Raw genomic sequence first — 20441 nt, 5'->3', positions numbered from 1 at the left:
TTCTGGTGGGAACTAGGTATAATATACCTACCAAAATTTGTCTTGTCAAGAACAACCCGAGAAAAAGAGTCATAAAAAGGTATTAATTATGAAATCTCATTATCGCTTTTTTTAATAATTTCTTTTAAAAGATTCTTAAAAATTTAATCAATGAGACGATCTTCTACTTTTTCAAATTATTTGGTGAAAATGGGGAACAATTATGGCAATAAAAGTCAAATTTTTGATGCAATAAAAGACGAAAACGAACGTTTTTACATTTTAATGAAACACAAAACTACAGCAAACAGTACATGATTTATAGTTATATGGAACACCTATTATACAGAATTTAAATTAACATAATAATTACGAAATCCTTGCATAGAATTTACGCATGGAACGTTATCCCAGTATTCATGATGATAAAACTATTCATGTCTACGAGTCGTGCGATCTGTACCAAACATAAATTTGAAAAATTTAAATAAATATAGGTTTAGGTATACCTATTTGATTTGAAATTAAACTAAAATATAATCAAAAATGTTTCATTCTTACAGCTTTATCCGTAGGAAGACCATCTCCATGACCAGCTTTCTTTTCAATTCTGATGATAAAAGGATTTATCTATGGGTAAGTATAAAATTTTTATTAGTATAAAAATGACAAACACTGATTCCATTTTTAAAAAAATTAGGGGTTTCCTACCTGATTGGAGTGTTTCTTGGCATTGTATTGCAAGGTGGCAATGAATTTCAATGAGTGGAATGGTGGAACACGATCATCGTGATCTGAAGTGGTAAGCATGACAGGAGGATACTGCAGAAAATATCACATTGCTTGATAAAGTTACTCAAGTAAAGAATTTATTAATTCAAGTTTAGTTAATGGGTAATTATTACCTGTTTATGAGGGTCGTCGGGTATTTTGACGTTATGCAAAGGTGAGTACGCATATAGGTATTCGAAATCCTCGTCTGTGGATGGCGAACCGTACTCAGGTATCCAATTCTTTCCGATAGTAAACTGATCAAATCTCAACATATCGAATACACTACAACAGTGCATATTTTGCGATTAAGGTGTACTCGTAGCCTAAATTTGGAATAAAAATTCAAAGACTAACCCTCCCCCCTAACATTTTTTATACCTACCCTACATCTGCAACCACCACACCGAATAAATCTGGTCGCTGATTAAGACAGGCTCCCATCAAAAGACCTCCATTGGATCCACCATTAATAGTCATTAATTTAGTACTCGTGTATTGTTTGTCGATTAAATATTGAGCACCTGCTTTGAAATCATCGAAAGAATTTTGTTTGTTGTGCACAGATCCATCTCGATGCCACTGTTCGCCATATTCTCTGTACAAATGATATAAACAAGATTTGAGCATTGCTAGTGTTGATTACAAAGAAACCCAAAGAAAACATAAGTAGGTAAGGTACCCTCCGCCTCTGATATTTGCCATGGCATGTATGCCGTTGAAATTACTCATGAATACGATACGATTAACACTGAAATAAGGTAGTTGACTCTCGCCAAAACCTCCATAACCTATTAGGAAAGTCGGATTGTTTCCATTCTTTTCCAAAGTCTGAAAAAGAAAGTCGAGTACCAATGAAACGCCTTCCTCCAAGAATTACTTACAGTCGGCGCTAAACTTACTTTTCTGTAAGTAAGAAACATGGGGACTTCGACTCCGCCTGTACTTTTATAAAATACTTGTTCTGTGGTGAAATCTTCGCGATTAAAATTTGTCAATTTGCTTTCTTGAAATACCTGAAAAGAGAATTAAAATTCGGGAATAATTTTCTTCTTCAGAAATTGAAAAAAATTGCACGATGAATATGTTACGTGCCTCTAAATCGAATGACGGTTTTGATAAATCGCAACGATAAATAATTCCAGGAGTGAGAAATGATTTAAACAAGAAAAATATATCCGAGTATTTTCTACCGCCAAAGAATCCAGTTTGTTCAACAGTACCGATGTCTTTCAAATCGAATGTCGTGATCAGTTCACCTGAAGTGATGTTGTGTAATTGGAGAGTGCTCTGAAAAAAGAAAAAAGAGTTTTGAAATTAGGATTTTCATCATTTATGTGAAGGCTATAGATGACATTAATTTCGCCTACTTTAACATTTTCAGTGTAACATACGATCAAATACACGTCTGATGCCGCAACTGCCCACTCTAATACATTTTTTTCATGATTTGGCACGATATCTTTCCATATCCATGCTTTAGGATCTGGATTACTAATATCGACACTAATTATTTTATAATTATCGGCGTCTTTGCTGGTCTTGAAGATGAAAGTGTTCCCGTCATTGGCGATATACTGTGAAAATAGAATTCGTGTACGATAAGTTGCCTAAGTTCAAATTAATATCTAGCATGGGATCGATGGAAAGGAAAATAATAGAAAAGTTTGAAAAGTTGTGAAAATATGGTGTGATGTGTTGACTCATCAATAACTAAATATTCAGTCGCGAACAATTTTGAGTTAGATTCGGAATCAGGCACACAATTTGCATGAAATCGAGCTATTTTCATTCCGGTGCCCCACCAACCCTACCGAAATTACATTTTTATTCTCATAGTGATGCATTTTTTTTTTTTTTTTTGATTATTGTACTCGTATTCGATTATAAGACGTGATCGATCACTTGCATCTCAAAGATGTTTAGACCCGATATTTTTAAGATACATAGTTATGGAAGGGGGTAGACTCACTTACTTCGTAATTTGCGTCCAAATTTGTAACAACTGGTATGAGTTCTAATTTACCCTTTATTTCGAAGTTAATCTTTTCCAAATCAGCGATATAGATCATATTATTACCAGTACCATCTGCCACTGATACGACCAGATATTTACCATTGGCATCATCGCTTACCCAACCAGTGCTGAAAGTATCATTTTTTAGAAGCAAATTATTTTTTTTTTCAAATTGTACCAAACCAAAGATGAGTATAGGTATGAGTGAATTATGTATGAGAATTTGCGTACAGAAGATACTCGGAATTACTGGGAAATTCTACCGCTAAAACATCTTTGGATTGGTCATCTCCTAGTAAATGATAGTAAATTTTATGATTTTGATTCGAGTCATTTGTAGAACCATCCGGGTTGCCTTTATGATCAAGATAAGCCTGTAAAATAATGAAACAGCATGTGCATATTGAGTAGATCGTATGTTCATTTTTGAAGTTTTTCTTTTCAACGCATGGGACCTAATTGTTACTTACCGAATAGAATAATCCTTTATTATTATTTGTCCATGATAGAACTGAAAATTTTATTTTTTCCAGCTTTTCGTGATATTTATCATCTGAGGGAGAGACATAAAATCTCAAAATATTACTGCGGCACAATTATTACACTTTATCGCTTTATTGCTTACACACCTTGATCTACATTCTTGAATTGCACAGTACTCCAGTCTGAACCATTTTCTCTCAACATGTAAGCAAAAATTGATCCATCTTCGGAGAAAGCCGAATAATAAGGATCTAATGCTACGGTTCCATCTTCACTAAGAGTATTTGGATTGAAAAATTCGGCTTTTTTGCTGGTCAATGAATCTTGCACGTAAAGCACACTGAAACGGGTGTTCAATTATTATACCTATTTACGAAATATCCAAACTTGTAGAAAAGTTTTCAGATCGGGAGGGGGGGTGAAATTCATCATCCATGAACTCTGATTAATCATTTGTGGGCCTCCCCCTCCCGAATTTTTAGAAGTGGTTTCTGCAGGTTCAAATCTATGTTTAATTTTTTTTTTGAGAACTATAAACTTTAAAAATCCGCTGCATGAAGGCTCCGAAGTTCTCAAAAAACCCACCAATCGATTTTGGACTACAATAACAGAGAAGGAACTAAATTTCAGATTCTTGGTTTGTAAAAAAAATTTGTTCAATGTTCCATTTTTTTCAAACTATATCAGAAAGCTCACGAAAGACGGCGTTTCTGATCATAGAAGTGCCAATTTACATTTTAAATCGTGACCATTGAGTATTCCAAAACTGGAAAACCTAAAAATCTGACGGAAGCTCCACAAAACCACTTGAAACCGCCACCAATCGATTTTACCCTATATATATCGAAAACAGGATGGAAACCAAATTTCCACTTTCTGTTCAATTTCTTCATGGAAAATAAAATGGTTCTAAAAATAGGAATTTTCAAATATTCATCAAAAATAAAAAAAAATTAAATTCAGAATCTGTACTTTAATCCTGCAGGTGTTGTATTTTTTGATTCTATTTCAATTTTTGATAATTTTTTTCTAGTTTTCTCGTTTTTTAAATTGGCCATCGTGACAAAAAAATTGGCATCGCTGTATTCCAAAATATTTCCCCAATTTTATGAATGATATCTTTCGATGTTTTGGCGTGATTGATGCATAATATTCGAGATGAAAATATTTTCAAAGCATTAATTTACCCAAAAATTAGCAATTTGTAAATTTTTAACCGTTCAGTAGAACCCTAAAAATGATTTCGAACTTTGACGGCACGGGCATAAATCGACGCGTAATAATTGTCAATACAGTTTTTTAGTCCTGGACCATTTCCCCCTAGATAGGTTGGACAAGAGGTAGAACGAAAATCCACGACTTTTTTTTTTTGAAAATACCTTCTCTTAAAGTACCTAGATCTCCGTTCTAGGAGCACCTCCAGGTCTAAAAAAATTTCTGAGTGGCTTTCAACTCAAAATTAACGTTTCCACTGACTTCGGTAAAAATTCTCTGGCACTGATATAGGTATGCCTCATTATTCTAATAAGAAATAGTTAACGAAGATGAGAGGAGGGATAAAGAAATACGTAATTCTTACTCTTGATTTTGTAAACCAGTGTTTTGATAGGAGAAGTACTTTTTTCCTTCCTGAAAGAATCCATTGTATCTGTGATAATCATACAATTCTTTGTATCGAGCTTCTAATTCAGCTCGGTATGGGCTTTTATCCAGGTACTCTCTCGTAAGACGATTTTCATCCTCTACAAATTTCTTAGTTTCGTCGCTATCTGGCGCCTCCATCCATTGATACGGATCTTTGACCTAAAATATAGCAATTTACGTGGAAAATGTTGATTGTTGAATGTTGATAGACAGGAGTGATGTATGACTCGTAGTTACATAAGGGCAAAATGTAAGAAAGTGTGGAAGTCCTATACTTACTATAGTGTCTTTGGGATACGTATTCGAAATGCTGTCATCTCTTCTAGGATCTGGGTACTTGGAAGACGGTACCTAAAAGAACAAATACACAGATATAAAATTATACAATTATGTGAATTGAAATATATGTAAGTCTCTCTCCTTATATAGGTTAGGTACTTGTACGTACACTAGGAGCAGCACTTCCGGTAATCACTCCGTGAACATGCGTGTTACCAATCAACAGAATCAGAAAAATCTCAATAGCAAATAATTTTCCAGCCATAACGTACAGGATGGGTTATCAAATATACTTGTAGAATAATTTTTTAAGCTAGTACATTCGCTTAAAAAGGACACAATTCAACTGAACCCTGAGTACTTACACGATCGCGCAAAAAATGCAAGAATGAGTAATACCTACCAAGGTCGTAAGAAAGATGATTCATAGTCGCAGATGATTTCATGATCATGGCGACCTATGTAGGTATAGGTATTCGATTATGGCACCTGACACCTAAATGTCAATAAAAAAATGTTGGTACCATATGTAATGATATCGGAAACTAATTTTGTAGAACATGACGCGTTGCGGGGGGTTTCTTCAAGCCATGATCGAATATTTTGTTTCCACAGCTGTTGAGCTATGATCCATTTACCTCGTGCTGCGTGCACGTATTACGCTGTGAAAAATATTTGAATAATTCGTCTCGATAAATCGTATTTTTTAAAATGACGAATTTTCAAGTGGTACGGTATCAAATATTGCGTTGAATTTTCATTGAATCCAATTCGCATCAAATTTTGACCAAATAGAGTTAGGTAGAGTCAATTTTTAATTGAAATTCGAGTCAATTTTTAAGGGGGTGCTCTACCTTTTGTTTGTTTACTTTTTAGCATACCCGCAGGCAGAGATTAGATATTTTTCAAACGCATTTTTTTATTAGTTGGAGAGAATGAAAGTGAATAATTATGAGTGAAAACGTTATTACTGTATTGAAACGATATAATAAAACTTTGAAACAAGCTAAACGATTAAAATATAATGAATTCAGACGATTCTCTATATTCGAGCATTCATTGTCAGTCATCAGACACTTGACACATGATTATTCTGAAACTACTGAACAGAATTTGATGAAATTTGAATATGTTGTGCAGAAACGAATTCCCGACAACTTGACGTTGCCCTTTTTTTGATTAATTTTGTTAAATCAAAGTTATAGCCATTTGAAATTTTCAAATGGCAATATCTCCAAAAATACAAAGAAATTTGAAAAAAGGGCAACGTCAACCTCTCTGGACCATTTTTATGCACTATATATCCAAATTTCATCAAATTCTCTTCAGTAGTTTCAGAATAATCATGTGTCAAGTGTCTGATGACTGACAATGAATGCTCGAATATAGAGAATCGTCTGAATTCATTATATTTTAATCGTTTAGCTTGTTTCAAAGTTTTATTATATCGTTTCAATACAGCAATAACGTTTTCACTCATAATTATTCACTTTCATTCTCTCCAACTAATAAAAAAATGCGTTTGAAAAATGTCTAATCTCTGCCCGCGGGTATGCTTAAAAGTAAACAAACAAAAGGTAGAGCACCCTCTTAAGGAACAAATTTGGGCTGAATTTGTATTAATTAAATTGGGAACGATTCTTTAATTTATGGTGAATTTTCATTCGAATTTCAAATTGAATCTATAACTTTTGCTCAATAAAATTGGTATTGCTTCCTGTTTGGAAATGAAACCAAATCAAATTTCTGCAGAATGAATTTGGAATTTGATTTTTATTTGAAATACAAATCAAAACAGATTTTTTGCGAATAAATTTTGAAATTTTTGTACAAAATTGTCATCTGTGGTAGTTTTTAAGGTATCTTATTCATGGAAATTTTTCAGAACGTACTTTCTTGACGGAACAAACATTTTAAGACTTTTAAAGGTGGTTATGTTACGCTGAAACGTTCTATTCGATGAACAAGATTAAAAGTTGCGCATCAAAAAATCTTCTCAAATCATTTGCAATTTTATGAGAGTATTTAGTCACAATTTTCCGTCAACCATTTCGAAGCAAATTTTTAAAGCCCCTCCCAACTCAATTGATTGCTTATTTAATGTACATAACCTTTCGGAAGCCATTTTCGACATTTTCTGATTCAATGAAGTAAGCATTTTCATCGTTTATTTACTCATGAGATACCCATACAGATACACCTTATAAAATTAAAATTGACACGAAAATACTCAAATCAAATCACATCCGTATTACCTTTACCTATGAGTTTTATATTACCTACTATGCATGGTACGTGATCCCAGTATTCAATATAATGAAAGAATTCATATCAATGAGTCGTGCAATCTGTATCAATCAGTTGAAATTTAAATAATTTGAATTGGTGGGAACTTGATTTTTGACATTTAAATAATTATGTTCAAATGGAATTTCAATGTTTAATGCTTACAGTTTGATCTGTAGATTCGCCATCGCCATGTCCAGCATTGGTTTCAATTCTGATTATAAATGGTTTTATCTACGTGAAGAAGAAATTTCAATTATTCATAAATCGAGAATTGCTTAAGAGTACCTACCTAAGATACATAGTAAATAGTCAGGTATATAGGTAGACCAACTGCCTCCGCTGCTTTACCTGATTGCTGTGACTCTTAGCTTGGTATTGTAAAGTCGCAATGAATTTCAAAGAGTGCAAGGGTGGAACACGGTCATCGTGATCTGCCGTGGTAAGCATGACAGCAGGGTACTGCAGAAAATATCGTACCTATCAGTGTTTAAAATTACCTAAGAGCAAGTATAAATGAATCAATAATGTGACCTGTTTATGAGGATCGTCAGGTAATTTGACTCTATGCAAAGGTGAATACGCATATATGAATTCGAAATCCTTTTCACTGGATGGCAAGCCGTATTCAGAAACCCAACCTTTCCCAATGGTGAACTTATCATATCGCAACATATCAAATAAGCTGCAACAGAATCGTAATGAAATCTTTCTCATGAACTACAAATAATTATTATGATGTTCCAAGTTTACTTACCCTACATCTGCAACCACCACGCCAAACAAATCTGGTCTCTGGTTGAGACAAGCGCCCATTAAAAGACCTCCATTTGATCCACCATTAATAGTCAGTAGTTTAGTACTAGTATATTTTTCTTTGGTCAAGTATTCGGCGGCTGCTTGAAAGTCATCGAATGAATTTTGTTTTTTGTCCAGTGATCCAGCTCGATGCCACTTTTCGCCGTATTCTCTACAAAAATATAGATAGCGATAATGCACTTAATTTGACCTTTAAAAATTGAGGTGGATACAAAAAAAAAAACACAATTGTTTACCCTCCGCCTCTGATATTTGCCATGCCATGTATGCCGTTGAAATTACTTATGAATACGATACGATTAACACTGAAATAAGGTAGCTGACTGTCGCCAAAACCTCCATAACCTATAAGGAAAGTTGGATTGTTTTCATTCTTTTGTAAACCCTGAAAATGAAAATGGTAAACGAAAAATCTTCTATGAAACTGTCTGAAATAGCCTTAGTTATTTTTAAATCACCAGGCGTACTTTTCTGTAGGTAAGGAACATGGGTACTTTGGTTCCATCTTTGCTCTGATAAAATACCTGTTCTGTGGTGAAATCATCACGGTTAAAATTTTTCAGTTTGCTTTCTCGGTATACCTGGAAAAAATTTTAATTCGCTGAAATTTTTTTCAACAAAAATCTTGGATCTACATACATGGCGTGTTCATGTGTGTATGTTACATGCCTCGAGATCGAATGATGGTTTTGATAGATCGCAATGATAAATGATTCCAGGAGTGAGAAAAGATTTAAACAGAAAGAATATATTCGGAGACTGTCTGTTGCCAAAGAAATCCGTTTGTTCAACTGTACCCATGTCTTTTAAATCGAATTCCTTGATGATATCCCCGCTTTTTATGTCATGTAATTGAAGAACACTCTGTTGAAAAAACATTTTGAATTTCCATCACCTTGATTAGGTGTAGATATGTATCTTTAAACATTTCGTTGCCTTACCTTAACATCTTGAGTGTAGCATACGATTAAGTATTTGTCAGATACTGCTATTGCCCACTCTAGTACATATTTTTGATCTTCAGCAATGAGATCTTTCCAAATCCATGCTTTGGGATCCGGATTGGTCATATCGATGGTGATCAATTTAAAGTTGTCGGCGTCTTTATTGGTTTTGAAAATGAAAACTTTCTCGTTGTTGGCGATGTACTATGAAAATTAAATTCGTATATGATGAATTGTTTTAATTACAATTTTCTACCTTGGATGCTTTGATTTTAACATTTTTTAAATGATAGTTCGAATCCTGAATGATCAACTTTGGAATACGTTTTTTCAGATTTTTCATCTTGCATAGTTCATTCTGATGGATCAGACGATCAGAGCTTGCATAATCGACCACATGAAAATTTTTTATACAAATTAGGTTACAGTTTACAGTCGTAAAGCACAACTTTCTATTTATCATGATTCTTGAATGATGTAAAATCAGATTTGCTTTGCAAAATCGAAAAGAAAATTTTTTTCATGGGAGCAGTTTTCAGCCCCTTTAAATTCCAGGATGGGCAAACATGCATACTTTTACTCAAGATAGGTTGCCTATGTTGCTGGTGAAAGGCGGCTATTCTATGCTGAGACACCCTGTATTTTTAAGGATTCGAAGTCAGGTACCCTAACTCCCTAGATGTGATTGATGAAAATTTTTGACCTCCAAACTCAAAATCATCAAGTTGTGCTGAAAATCTCCCAAGTAAAACAAAAAAAATTAAAAACACCACAATTTGTTCAAAAATTTCTTATTTTAGCTTCAGAATTGTTTGAATTCTTCTCCACCACCCTCCCCCAACGTTATTATTATTTTCTTTGTATGGGACCTCCCGTGATGCAAATTTTTTTGAAAATTTTCCATTTCTGTTTCAGAATTCTTATAAATGAGCTCCTTATGAACAAAAATATTCCTGGGTCTCCTAAACAAATAAGTAAACAATGTTACTTCCCCTTCTATAAAATCCCTCGAAATTATAAAATGCCAAAAAAATAAATAGTTCGAAGTCTGTAAAAAAATTTGTCATTTCTGGTCAGAATCCCTCCGACTTGAGTAGTACTCTACCCAGAAAAAGCTTCCCTCTGCCCCTAAACAATATTAGTCCTCTTGTTGGAACCCTTCTTAGGTATAAAATTCTACAAATTTAGGAACGGAGAGCGCAATAAAGCCAAACCTCTAAATACGTAAGAACATATCTAACTCTTGTAAAAAATTAACAATTCCTTGTTAAAAAGGTGAGCAACGCGGTTGAAAAATTACAGAACATTCTATACAGATTACTCATACTCACTTCGTAATAAGCCTCGAATTTTGTGACGATTGGTATGAGGTCCAATTTACCCTTTATTTCGTATTTAATTTTATCCAAATCAGCCATGTAGACTAGATTAGAATCCGTACCAGTTGCTGGTGTTACCATCAAAAATTTTCCACAGTCGCTTACCCAGGCATTGCTGAAAATTATGATTTTTTTAAAGCTCAGATCATTAATTCATTATAAATCGAATGATTACTTGAGATAAAACTAAAATGAATAAGTATAATGAGTCATAAAAAATTTTCATACAGGACATAATCAGGATTGTCTGGAAATTCTACCGCTACAACGTCTTTGGATTGTTCAGTTCCAACCAAATGATAATAAACTTTATGTTTTTCGTATGAATCATTCCCCGAACCGTTCGAGTTGCCTTTATGATCGAGATAGCCCTGCAAAATGATGAAAAAATTCGTTCAAAAATAACATCCAGTTATCATTGTATTCAACTGAAAATGATTCGAATATAACTTACCGAATAGAATAATCCTTTGTTATCGTGTGTCCATGCTAATAAAGTAAACTTGACTTTTTCCAACTTTTCTTTATAGATTTCGCCTGAGGTGGAAAAAAAATCCATAAAAAATTGTTAGAAATGGTTTTTAAGTACCTAAGCACTTTATTGACTTCGGTTATTGCACTGCTATCATAATAATGACCTTGTTCTACGTGCTTGAATTGCACAGTTTTCCAATCAGAACCACTTGCAGACAGCAGAGCCGCAAAAATTAATCCGTCATAGGAGAAAGTAGAATAATAAGGATCTAGTGAAACAGTGCCGTCTTTACTGAGAGTATTTGGATCAAAAAATACTTCGGCTTTGCTTGTTAATGTATCTTGCACATAAACTACGCTGAAATGTGTGATAATTAATTATAAAGTAGGTAGGTATATGGTATACGTATAAGTAGGTACTATAACTACAGGGTGCACAGAAATATCGAGTACCCCTAAGAAAGTTTTTCATTAAAAATATAGGTTGGCAACGTGAAATAGATTCATATGATTGCTGGTGGAATGTTATCTCTCCAGTCCAACAACCAATCATGTGCTATCATTATTATCATTCACTGTGACGAACCGAAGTATTTTAGTAGAAAACTTTTTTAGGGGTACTCGATATTTCTGGGCACCCTGTACCAGGTGTTCCACTCAAATATGTCTAATAATTCGTATGAGGAAGAAACAGCAATCCAAAATGCACAAATGTAAATTAGTTTGCTGGTTATAGACATTGAAGGAGCAGTTTAAATGTCGATTCTTCAAGGTTGCTTGATTTCTTAAATTTTGTAAAGAAGCACAGAAGGATGTTTTTCAAAAATTTGGTCTAGGTGCTTTCAAAATTGAAAGGTCCATGATTATTAAATTTTTCTACCTAACCATAAGTGCGTTAAAATGATGTCAGTCAGTAGTATCATGTATTTCTTACTCTTGATTTTGTAAGCCGGTATTCTGATAGGAAAAGATTTTTTTCCCTTGCTGCATAAACGCTGTGTATCTTTGGTAATTATACAATTCTTTGTAACGAGCTTCCAGCTCAGTGCGGAATGGGCTTTTATCCAGGTAACCTCTTGTGACACGATCTTCTGCTTCGACGAATTTTTTGGTTTCATCGGTGTCCGGTTTCTCCATCCATTGATACGGATCCTTAACCTGAAATTTATCGAATTGAAAAAATGAAAATCAATACGACGCAACGTGGTGTTGTTTTAAAATGGTAAAAAGATGGAAAGAGTGTACGTACTATGGTGTTTTTGGGATACGTGTCAGAAATGTTTTCGTCTCTTCTGGCATCTGGATAACTGGAGGAAGGAATCTGCATAGTCAGATAAATATTATACACGAGTCCGAGCAATTTTTTATCTCTTACGATGATTTCAGATTGAACCACCCATACCAACAATACTTGATAATTTTACTTACAGTAGGAGCAGCTCCGCCATTATTTCCTCCTTGACCATACGTATTTTCGATCAACAGAATTATAAGAATTTCAACAGCAAATGATGTTTGAATCATAATGTAGAAACACTATAAAAAAGAAAGGATTTAACTGACGATAATGCAAATGCTGCAGTTTACGTTTGTGCTCACAGTTGAAGTGAGTAGACTACTATAAAGTCATGAAAAAATAATTCGGAGGTAATAAGTACATACTTTATTATTTAATGATCTACGTTGCAAATTTCTGCAAACAATCCAGAAAACAAACTGTAAGTATGAACGTTTTGTGGTAGGCATTAGGTGAAGTGATGTAGGAAATTTATGGTGTATGCAAAGTGGTGAATAAATACCTACATAGCTATTCGTTATTCGTTGCCATTGATATTAAATTATGATTCGATTTCGCTGATTCATGGTGAAAAATTCGTGAGTAATTCACCTCGATCAATCCAGTTTTTCCTATGTTGTCTGTTTACATTGATATGCTTATGCTAAAATAAGAAATTCCCACTGCTGCCGGAGTGAAATTTCATCGTTTATTTCACATTTGACCCTGATTAATTTTCAAAAAAAAAAATCCCCAAAATTCGAGAATTGACTCGTAGCATCTGAAATTTTGATTTTTGTAAAATATCGACCAAACTTTTCACGAATGTACCAGACTTTCATTATCTGTACCTACCTACATATAACGATTTGCTTTCGGTAAATTTTATGCAAACTGATTTTGTTTTTTCACAATTTTTCTCGCAAGAATCTATTTTAGGAAAAAAAACAAAAAAAAAACAGGAGGGGGTGAGATCTCACAGTACTCATAGGCAATGTTTTAACCATCTCAAGTTTAATTAAGTAGGTAACCTCTAGTACATTGCTGAGTATCATTTGGACCAATATCAAAGTTAGGACAAAAACTGATACCTATATCTGTAGAATTTTCATAAAATTCTGAATATTATTCATTTGAATTCTTTTTAAATTTCAGATTATTTTTGCGGCCATATTCGTTTGATTGCGTGAGTTGAAAAAATTAATGTCGAAAAATTCAACTTCTCTTGTTTGAAACGAGTTCACTTTTGCAGATCGGACGTTTACGAAATTTTCATTCATGATCTACACATATAACATATAACCGAACAAGCAACTATGCGGCCATATGATCATTTTTCATTACTTACCTATGCTTGAAAATTACACTGTACATTATGAGCGCTTAATTCGATTTTATTCAGATTTTTGTGAAAAAAGTCGATTGTTCATACGTACCTACCCATGGATGTTTGAAGCAATAAATTTTTTCAAATGAATAAAATAACGAGGAAAACACTTGCACGAGGGCAAATGAAAGTTACAATTAATACAAACAAGAGAGTAACTTTAAAATAACACATTTAGTTACGCTGTAACGTCAGTATAAGTGGATAGGTACCTAGACCTACCTACAATTTCAATTGAACGCCATGTTCAAAGTTACGCACGCTTGAAAATTTGTGAATCATATGACGCTAAGGCGTTCATAACTTCAAAACCAATTTAAAATTTTTAAAAAACTCGAATTGTTTTAGTTTTGAAATAAAGTGTCCAAAATGTTTGAGGATATTGACCGAATTCATCGGAGACCTTTATTTTAAGTTTAAATTCACTCAGAGAAAAGCTCTGCTCCAGAGGTGCCACTGAAGGAGAGATATGGTTCCCCAAAGAGGGGGCATTTTCGAAGAAATCGTGGTTTTTTCTTTCTAGCCCCTACCCAACCTGCTTATGGGAAAATTGTCCAGTTTCAAGAGATAGGTAGTATTCGAGATTCAAAGTCGACCAGCTGCAGCCAATTTTTTCCGCATTGTTGCCAATTTTAAAAAATCTAAAAAAATAGCCAAAAACGTATAATTTTTTTTGCAATTTCCAATGCTCAAAGAATTGGCACCACTGCGTTCCAAAGTATTTCCCTAGTTTCAGAAATGATATCTTTTGATGTTTTGGCTTCTCATCCGAAATTTTTTAGAAGAACAAATTTTCAAAACACCGAAGATACGACTTTATCCAAACCATGTATGGAACTCTATGCTGTATGCCTGTGAGGATTTGTTGAATATCAGTAATTAATTTCAAAATGAATCATGTGATTCGTGGTGGTATAATTTTTCACCATTTATTGCAATACTTAGGAAGGTTTAATAGGTAATTTAGCGTTACAGAATTCTATCCAGATAAGAATTATTATTACTTATTATTTACATAGATAATAATATGTATATTATTTTTAATTGAATTTAATTCCAATCGCATTTACAATGAAACACATCACATCTACTTGATCTGCTATCTACATTGAACAAAACAATGGAAAATTTCGATTAGAAAAAGTATCGCGAAAATTTTCCTACAACCAATGTGAAAATATACTTACTTGTTTATCGATTGGTTGATTCGAACCATTGCCCTTATTTGTGCCTACTTTTAATAACAGTGGATTTTTCTACAAACAGAAAATTTTAGTTTAGTCATTATACTAATTAAACGTGTACATAAGCATATTAGGTACACATTTTTTCCTCAAATGCTTTCTCATTTAAAAACTCTCATAATGTTTATTGCATTACTTGGTTCGGTTGACTCTTAGCAAGGAATTGTAGCGTGGAAATGAATTTCGAAGCATGTGGAATCCGATTACTATCGTCTGCTGTTGAAATCAAAGTAGCAGGATACTGTGCATGCGAAAATGAGTGAAATTGAAACCTTATTGGTTATGTATTCGATAAGGTTGGTGTTTAACAGAAACATAATGTGTGTTTACCTGTTTACTAGCATCATCACAGACTAGATTGATATTATGTAAAGGTGAGTATTTATAAACGTATTCGAATTCTTTTGGATTATCTGACGAACCGAATTCAGACACCCATGTTTTTCCATCTTCAGTAAATTTGTTATATCGCAGCATATCAAAAAGACTGCAAATAAATTTTTCTCACATTAAAAATTCTGAAATAACCAATTTGTTCTTTAATAGAGGTCGAATATTTCGCCTGATAATGCAGCATCTCAAACTGCACATGAGTTTTGTTTGCTGAACTCAGAAATTGAAGGGGAGCAACGTTATGTTGATTCTTCAAGGTTTCATAATTCTCCAATATAGTACCTATGTACATTGTACATAGAATTCAGTCGTAAAATTAAAGCTAAGGTGTATTTGATCCTTCGATGTCTCCCTAGCCCTAGCCCTCAATTAGAAAAAAAAATGTAATCTCGATTTTTAGTGTACTGAAAATACTGACCCAGCTTCGGCGACTACAGCTCCGTATAAATCTGGTCTTTGATTTAGACAGACACCAACCATAAGACCTCCAGCTCCAGATCCATTAATAGTTAGCAACTTATTGCTCGTGTATTTCTGTGCAATTAAATATTCGGCGGCGGCTTGAAAATCGTCGAAAGTGTTTTGTTTTTTATTCGATTTTGCGTCGTCATGCCATTTTTTGCCGTATTCGCTGAACAAAATGAAAATAAAATATATGTAATAATAAATAAGTTAAAAACTTTCCAAAAAAAAAAATAGTTGAAAAAATATTTACCCTCCTCCTCTGACATTTGCCACGGCATATACTCCATTGAGATTATCGATGAATACTAAACGCTTTACCGAAAAATTTGGTAACAAATTCATACCAAATGCGCCAAATCCATACAGAAGTCCTGGATTACTTGCATTTTTTTGTATGCCCTGTCAGTAATTAGAAAATTATTAGGGACACATTTTTATTATGAAACACCATACCTACTTGCGGTTAATCGCTCTTACATTTTTATATATGAGATACATGGGTATTTTGGTGCCATCTTTACTTTTGTAAAATACTTGTTCTGTGGTGAAGTTTTGGCGATCGAAATTTTTTACTTTTATTTCTCGGAAAATCTACAAAAAAAATCAATTATAAAAAAGAAGCCTGGATTTTAATTTGAAGAAGTCTATGCCATTTGAAAAAAAAAGGTAAACACAAATAAGTATTACCTACGTAAATAAAAAATAAACAAATTTTTCCATACTTTTATACTTTGACTTAGGTACAATTGGTACAAATTGAATGAGCAACGATTGGATTGAAAAAAATGTTTCAACTATACCCAGTGTAGCCCTTCCCCCGTCCAGTCTTCATGCTCCTGTTAGTTTAGATATTCGATACCTACCTATATTTGTACATACTTGGTATTATGATTAACTAGGTATGTACCTACGTATTTTATTGTTTCATGTTAAAATTATCTTTCTGTTTTAGGTATCAAAAACAAGCGAGGAAAATAATGGGAAATTTTAAATTAACATTTACCTGAAGATCAAATGAACAATTCGACAGATCGCAACGATAAATGATCCCGGGTGAGAGGAATGTTTCAAGTTGGAAAAAAATCTCATTGCAAATTCTATCACCCGAAATGTAGTCAATACTGCCAATTTCCAGATCAAATTTTTTAATTAATTGTCCGGATTTTAAATCATGTAATTGAAGAACATTCTGAAAAATATCAAAATTAGTGCTCAATAAATTGAAAATGAAAAAATTAATCATTATACTTAATGTCTGAGTTCTAAAAAAAAAAGTTATTCGTTTGATGACCTATTCATATTGCAAGATTGAAATACTCGCATTTATAACAAGGAAATATCATTTACAAAATTATTTGCTGTCTATGCATTCTTAGTCAACTTCTTCGACTTTTTTTTTTTTTTTTTTGATCAACTACTTTTGGATACTTTAAATTTTCAAGAGCCCTGAATTTTGTAAAAAAAAAATTCTGTGAACTACGGAAATACAAGGTGCAGTGTGCTACTTAAATTACCTTTACATCCTGAATATAATTTAAAAGCATGTATTTTTCATGCACTGCTTTGACGGAATCTAACACGTCTTTTTTATTTTCAGGTACTAGATCTTTCCACGAACAGGGATCTGGATTTTTAATGTCGATTGTTATTAATTTGTACGTAATTATCTGCATCTTTGTTAGTTCTGAAAGTGAATATTGTATCGTCGTTGGCGATGAACTGAAACAATATAATTACATAGGTATTGCAGAATTTCTCATAAAGGCTACGAAATCACTTCAGTTAACTCAATTATAAGTAAGTAAGTATTCTTGAAAAATACTTGACACCTACTTCGTAAATGGCTTCCATTTTCGTGACGATTGGTATAAGATCTAATTTACCCTTTATTTCGTAGTTAATTTTTTCCAAATCAGCGATATATATCAAATTATGATCATCATTATCTGACGGAGTGATTATCAAGTATTTACCGCAGTCGCTTAAATTGACACCGCCTCTATTGATTCAAAACAAAATCCTCATAGATATAGGTTTTCAAACAAAAAAATGACTGTACCTACACGCATAAGTATGTAATTTTTTCAATTGAAACTTGAGTTACTCACATCATATAATCCGGATTTTTTGGGAATTCTGCGACTAGGACGTCTTTAGATTGATCAGTTCCGACTTCGTGGTAATATAATTTTTGATTTAGAACTGATTCATGATCAGGATTATCGCCCAGAAATCGCTGGAAGCAGAACACATGTGCATATTATGTTCACTAAAGTTGTACCATCATTTTTGTTTCGTTTTTTTTTTTTTCGATTAATTCAATCAAATTACCCCGTAAAATATTCCTTTATTGTTACGAGTCCATTGTAAAGTTGTGTATCTCACTTCAATTAATTCTTCTTTGTAAATGTCACCTACATATCAGAAAAAAATCAGATTTTACTTACTTACCTACCTACCCATCAAAAATATTTGTCTATTGCTATAAAAATTAGTCTACTTGAAAATATGAAATTATAAAATGCAAATGAACCTTTTTCTACATGCTTGAATTTCACCTTCATCCTATCGGAACCATTTTGACTCAACGAATACGCAAAAATGAGCCCATCGTAGGAAAAAGAGGAAGTGTCGAAATTCAAAGCGATAGTGCCATCTTCGCTGAGAGCATTCGGGTCGAAAAACACCTTCGGTTCGTCATTCAACGAATCTTGTACGTAAAATACGCTGAAATAAAAAGACACAATATTATTATTAATAGGACTAGATGTATATTCTATTCGAATACCTACATATTAACATAGGTACAAGGTACGAGTTAGTATAAATTACTCTTGATTTTGTAATCCAGTATTTTGAAAAGAATAATATTTCTTTCCATATTTTAAAGGTCCGTAATATTTTGGATGATCATTTAATTCTTTAAAACGAGCCTCTATTTGGGGACGAAATGGACTTTTATCCAAGTACGGTCTCGTAATAGCGTTATGCGATTCGTAGAATTTTTTTATTTCTTCCATAACCGGTTTTTCCATCCATCTGTACGGGTCTTTGACCTAAAAATATCCAATATACATAGAAATTTTCAATGCACAAAAATAGAGTAAAATACTCGTATTTTGAAAAATTCATCACAAAGAGAATTGGCCACGTACGATTATGTTCCCAGCGTACTTATCGGATACGCATTCCTCTCTTCTGGGTGTAGGATACATGTCGGAAGTAATCTGAAAGGATGATGTAATTAGGCCGATATCCCTATTTTAATGCTAACAAATGAAAAAAATGATCCATCCGCATAATTTGGTTTGATGATTGTACAGCCTACGGGGTATTATTTTTTTTTCTTTTACAAATTTTCATGTTCAACTTTTTACTTCAAAAAATTCAGGATTCGGTCAATTTTAAGCCAAAGAATCACATCGTTCTTTTGCTTGTAGAGAAATTTATTTTCGATTTTATTGAACATTTCCGAATTCATTTTTTACCTCTACCTATTTATTTATTCATTTATTTACTTATTTATTGTTACAGATTACTCAAATGAAATGCAGGAAAAAATGACCTAGCTGGAATTTGGAATTTTTGAATCTCCGAATGCTTAAAATCTAAAATAATATCGCTGTTTCATGGAACCAATCGATCATAATTGGCATCCTCACCAGTACAGTGTAATACTATACTTACGCTACTGACAATACCACCATTATTCCCGCCTCCTCCGCCACAATTGCCACCACCACCTTGATCTGAAGCAGGAAAGCATTTTGAAAATTGGATTAAAATCCCCAAAATGGCACACGCAACATATAATTTCGGAATCATGACGAACAAAATTAATACCGAGATGAGAATTAGGTAGGTACTAAAATCAATTGAAACGATTACAATACTGCCAGCGTTTCGGTTGAAAAAGTAAAATGAAATTGAACAGTGTGCCCAAGTTGTATTGTATGAATTTTCAGTTCGATATTATCAACGAATGTTTGCGAATGTGCAAGGTCATTAAAAAAACGATTCACAGTCTGCAATGAAAAATAATACCGCAATTAATAAATTGTAGGCAAATAGATATATGTAGGTATCTATACGATTTTTTTATTTTTTCGAAAAATATGTATAATTATGTGAATTATTTAATATGACATCAATGTAAAAAAAATGTATGAAAAAAACAACTGAAAAAATACATTTAGAAATTGTTCATCGAAATCAATAGAACTATGCACCATTCCTATTTTAGTTCATAGTTTTACGTGTACCTACGTCAGCAGAATATTTATCACAGTACAATATATTGTATGCAGATATACTAGGTACCTAGACCTACCTATTTTAGACCGTTAGGATAAGCAATGTATTCACAATGGCTTTATGAATATATAATTTAAATATAAAGTTAATGATGAAATTTAAAAAAAAAAAAAAAAGGAACTCCAATAGAAAAAACTTTTTTATGTTTTTATTGGAATAAGTAAGTATAGCAATATTACTGAGTTCCATTTACGAAACATCTTTCAAAAAATGTCTTGTGCCTGAAGTTTTGAAATCGGTATTCAAAAGTTTAAGCAATGCCTACTCAATAGGTACACATTGATAAG

General features: G+C 33.1%; 3 protein-coding genes and 1 long non-coding RNA gene across 5 annotated transcripts in view; 1 reads left to right on the top strand and 3 right to left on the bottom strand.

Annotated features, from left to right (window-relative positions):
• The window catches only part of LOC135832917 (uncharacterized), a 40003-nt gene extending 20306 nt beyond the window's left edge, over window positions 1-19697 (top strand). The window contains exons 2-6 of one of the 2 annotated variants that reach the window (XR_010556394.1): window positions 543-615; window positions 680-781; window positions 16793-16893; window positions 17438-17637; window positions 19375-19697. This is a non-coding gene — a long non-coding RNA (uncharacterized LOC135832917). Of the gene's footprint in view, window positions 1-542; window positions 616-679; window positions 782-16792; window positions 16894-17437; window positions 17642-19374 lie in introns of both variants that reach the window. The other variant, XR_010556393.1, reaches the window with a different exon arrangement.
• LOC135832912 (prolyl endopeptidase-like) lies at window positions 248-5583 on the bottom strand. Its single transcript, XM_065346453.1, has 16 exons — window positions 5343-5583; window positions 5174-5245; window positions 4830-5053; window positions 3397-3590; window positions 3238-3320; window positions 2999-3141; window positions 2727-2895; window positions 2121-2327; window positions 1846-2040; window positions 1653-1766; window positions 1433-1581; window positions 1136-1348; window positions 885-1035; window positions 691-801; window positions 541-609; window positions 248-436 (listed from the first exon to the last, which is right to left on the bottom strand). Exons 1-16 carry the CDS (start codon window positions 5436-5438, stop codon window positions 371-373), a joined length of 2256 nt encoding a protein of 751 aa, XP_065202525.1. The 5' UTR covers window positions 5439-5583; the 3' UTR covers window positions 248-370.
• Window positions 7325-12806, bottom strand: LOC135832914 (prolyl endopeptidase-like). Its single transcript, XM_065346455.1, has 17 exons — window positions 12738-12806; window positions 12504-12611; window positions 12325-12396; window positions 12010-12233; window positions 11240-11433; window positions 11056-11138; window positions 10830-10972; window positions 10554-10716; window positions 9220-9426; window positions 8948-9142; window positions 8746-8859; window positions 8515-8663; window positions 8217-8429; window positions 7994-8144; window positions 7811-7921; window positions 7625-7693; window positions 7325-7521 (listed from the first exon to the last, which is right to left on the bottom strand). The coding sequence occupies exons 2-17, from the start codon at window positions 12597-12599 to the stop codon at window positions 7456-7458; spliced, it is 2250 nt and encodes a 749-aa protein (XP_065202527.1). The 5' UTR covers window positions 12600-12611; window positions 12738-12806; the 3' UTR covers window positions 7325-7455.
• On the bottom strand, window positions 17418-19665 carry LOC135832916 (prolyl endopeptidase-like). The gene is made up of 8 exons (XM_065346456.1): window positions 19528-19665; window positions 18996-19067; window positions 18673-18896; window positions 18374-18567; window positions 18172-18254; window positions 17949-18076; window positions 17674-17839; window positions 17418-17559 (listed from the first exon to the last, which is right to left on the bottom strand). The coding sequence occupies exons 1-8, from the start codon at window positions 19663-19665 to the stop codon at window positions 17473-17475; spliced, it is 1092 nt and encodes a 363-aa protein (XP_065202528.1). The 3' UTR covers window positions 17418-17472.
• Window positions 19698-20441: the final 744 nt, after the last annotated feature.

Source organism: Planococcus citri, chromosome 1, assembly GCF_950023065.1.
Source record: "Planococcus citri chromosome 1, ihPlaCitr1.1, whole genome shotgun sequence".
Classification (NCBI taxonomy): domain Eukaryota; kingdom Metazoa; phylum Arthropoda; class Insecta; order Hemiptera; family Pseudococcidae; genus Planococcus; species Planococcus citri.
The sequence above is the reverse complement of the archived record's forward strand: the minus strand, read 5'-3'. Positions and strand labels throughout refer to the sequence as shown.

Coding starts and splice junctions, on each gene's coding strand:
- LOC135832912 (XM_065346453.1), bottom strand. CDS start 5,438: ATGGCTGGAAAATTATTTGCTATTGAGATTTTTCTGATTCTGTTGATT. Junction 3,142..3,237: donor ATAAAGGATTATTCTATTCG/GTAAGTAACAAT, acceptor ATTATTTTACAG/GCTTATCTTGATCATAAAGG. Junction 2,041..2,120: donor GTTACACTGAAAATGTTAAA/GTAGGCGAAATT, acceptor TTCTTTTTTCAG/AGCACTCTCCAATTACACAA.
- LOC135832914 (XM_065346455.1), bottom strand. CDS start 12,599: ATGATTCAAACATCATTTGCTGTTGAAATTCTTATAATTCTGTTGATC. Junction 12,397..12,503: donor ATGGCGGAGCTGCTCCTACT/GTAAGTAAAATT, acceptor CTGACTATGCAG/ATTCCTTCCTCCAGTTATCC. Junction 8,430..8,514: donor GCAAATATCAGAGGCGGAGG/GTAAACAATTGT, acceptor ATATTTTTGTAG/AGAATACGGCGAAAAGTGGC.
- LOC135832916 (XM_065346456.1), bottom strand. CDS start 19,665: ATGATTCCGAAATTATATGTTGCGTGTGCCATTTTGGGGATTTTAATC. Junction 18,568..18,672: donor ACTGGATTACAAAATCAAGA/GTAATTTATACT, acceptor TTTTTATTTCAG/CGTATTTTACGTACAAGATT. Junction 17,560..17,673: donor AAATGGAAGCCATTTACGAA/GTAGGTGTCAAG, acceptor ATATTGTTTCAG/TTCATCGCCAACGACGATAC.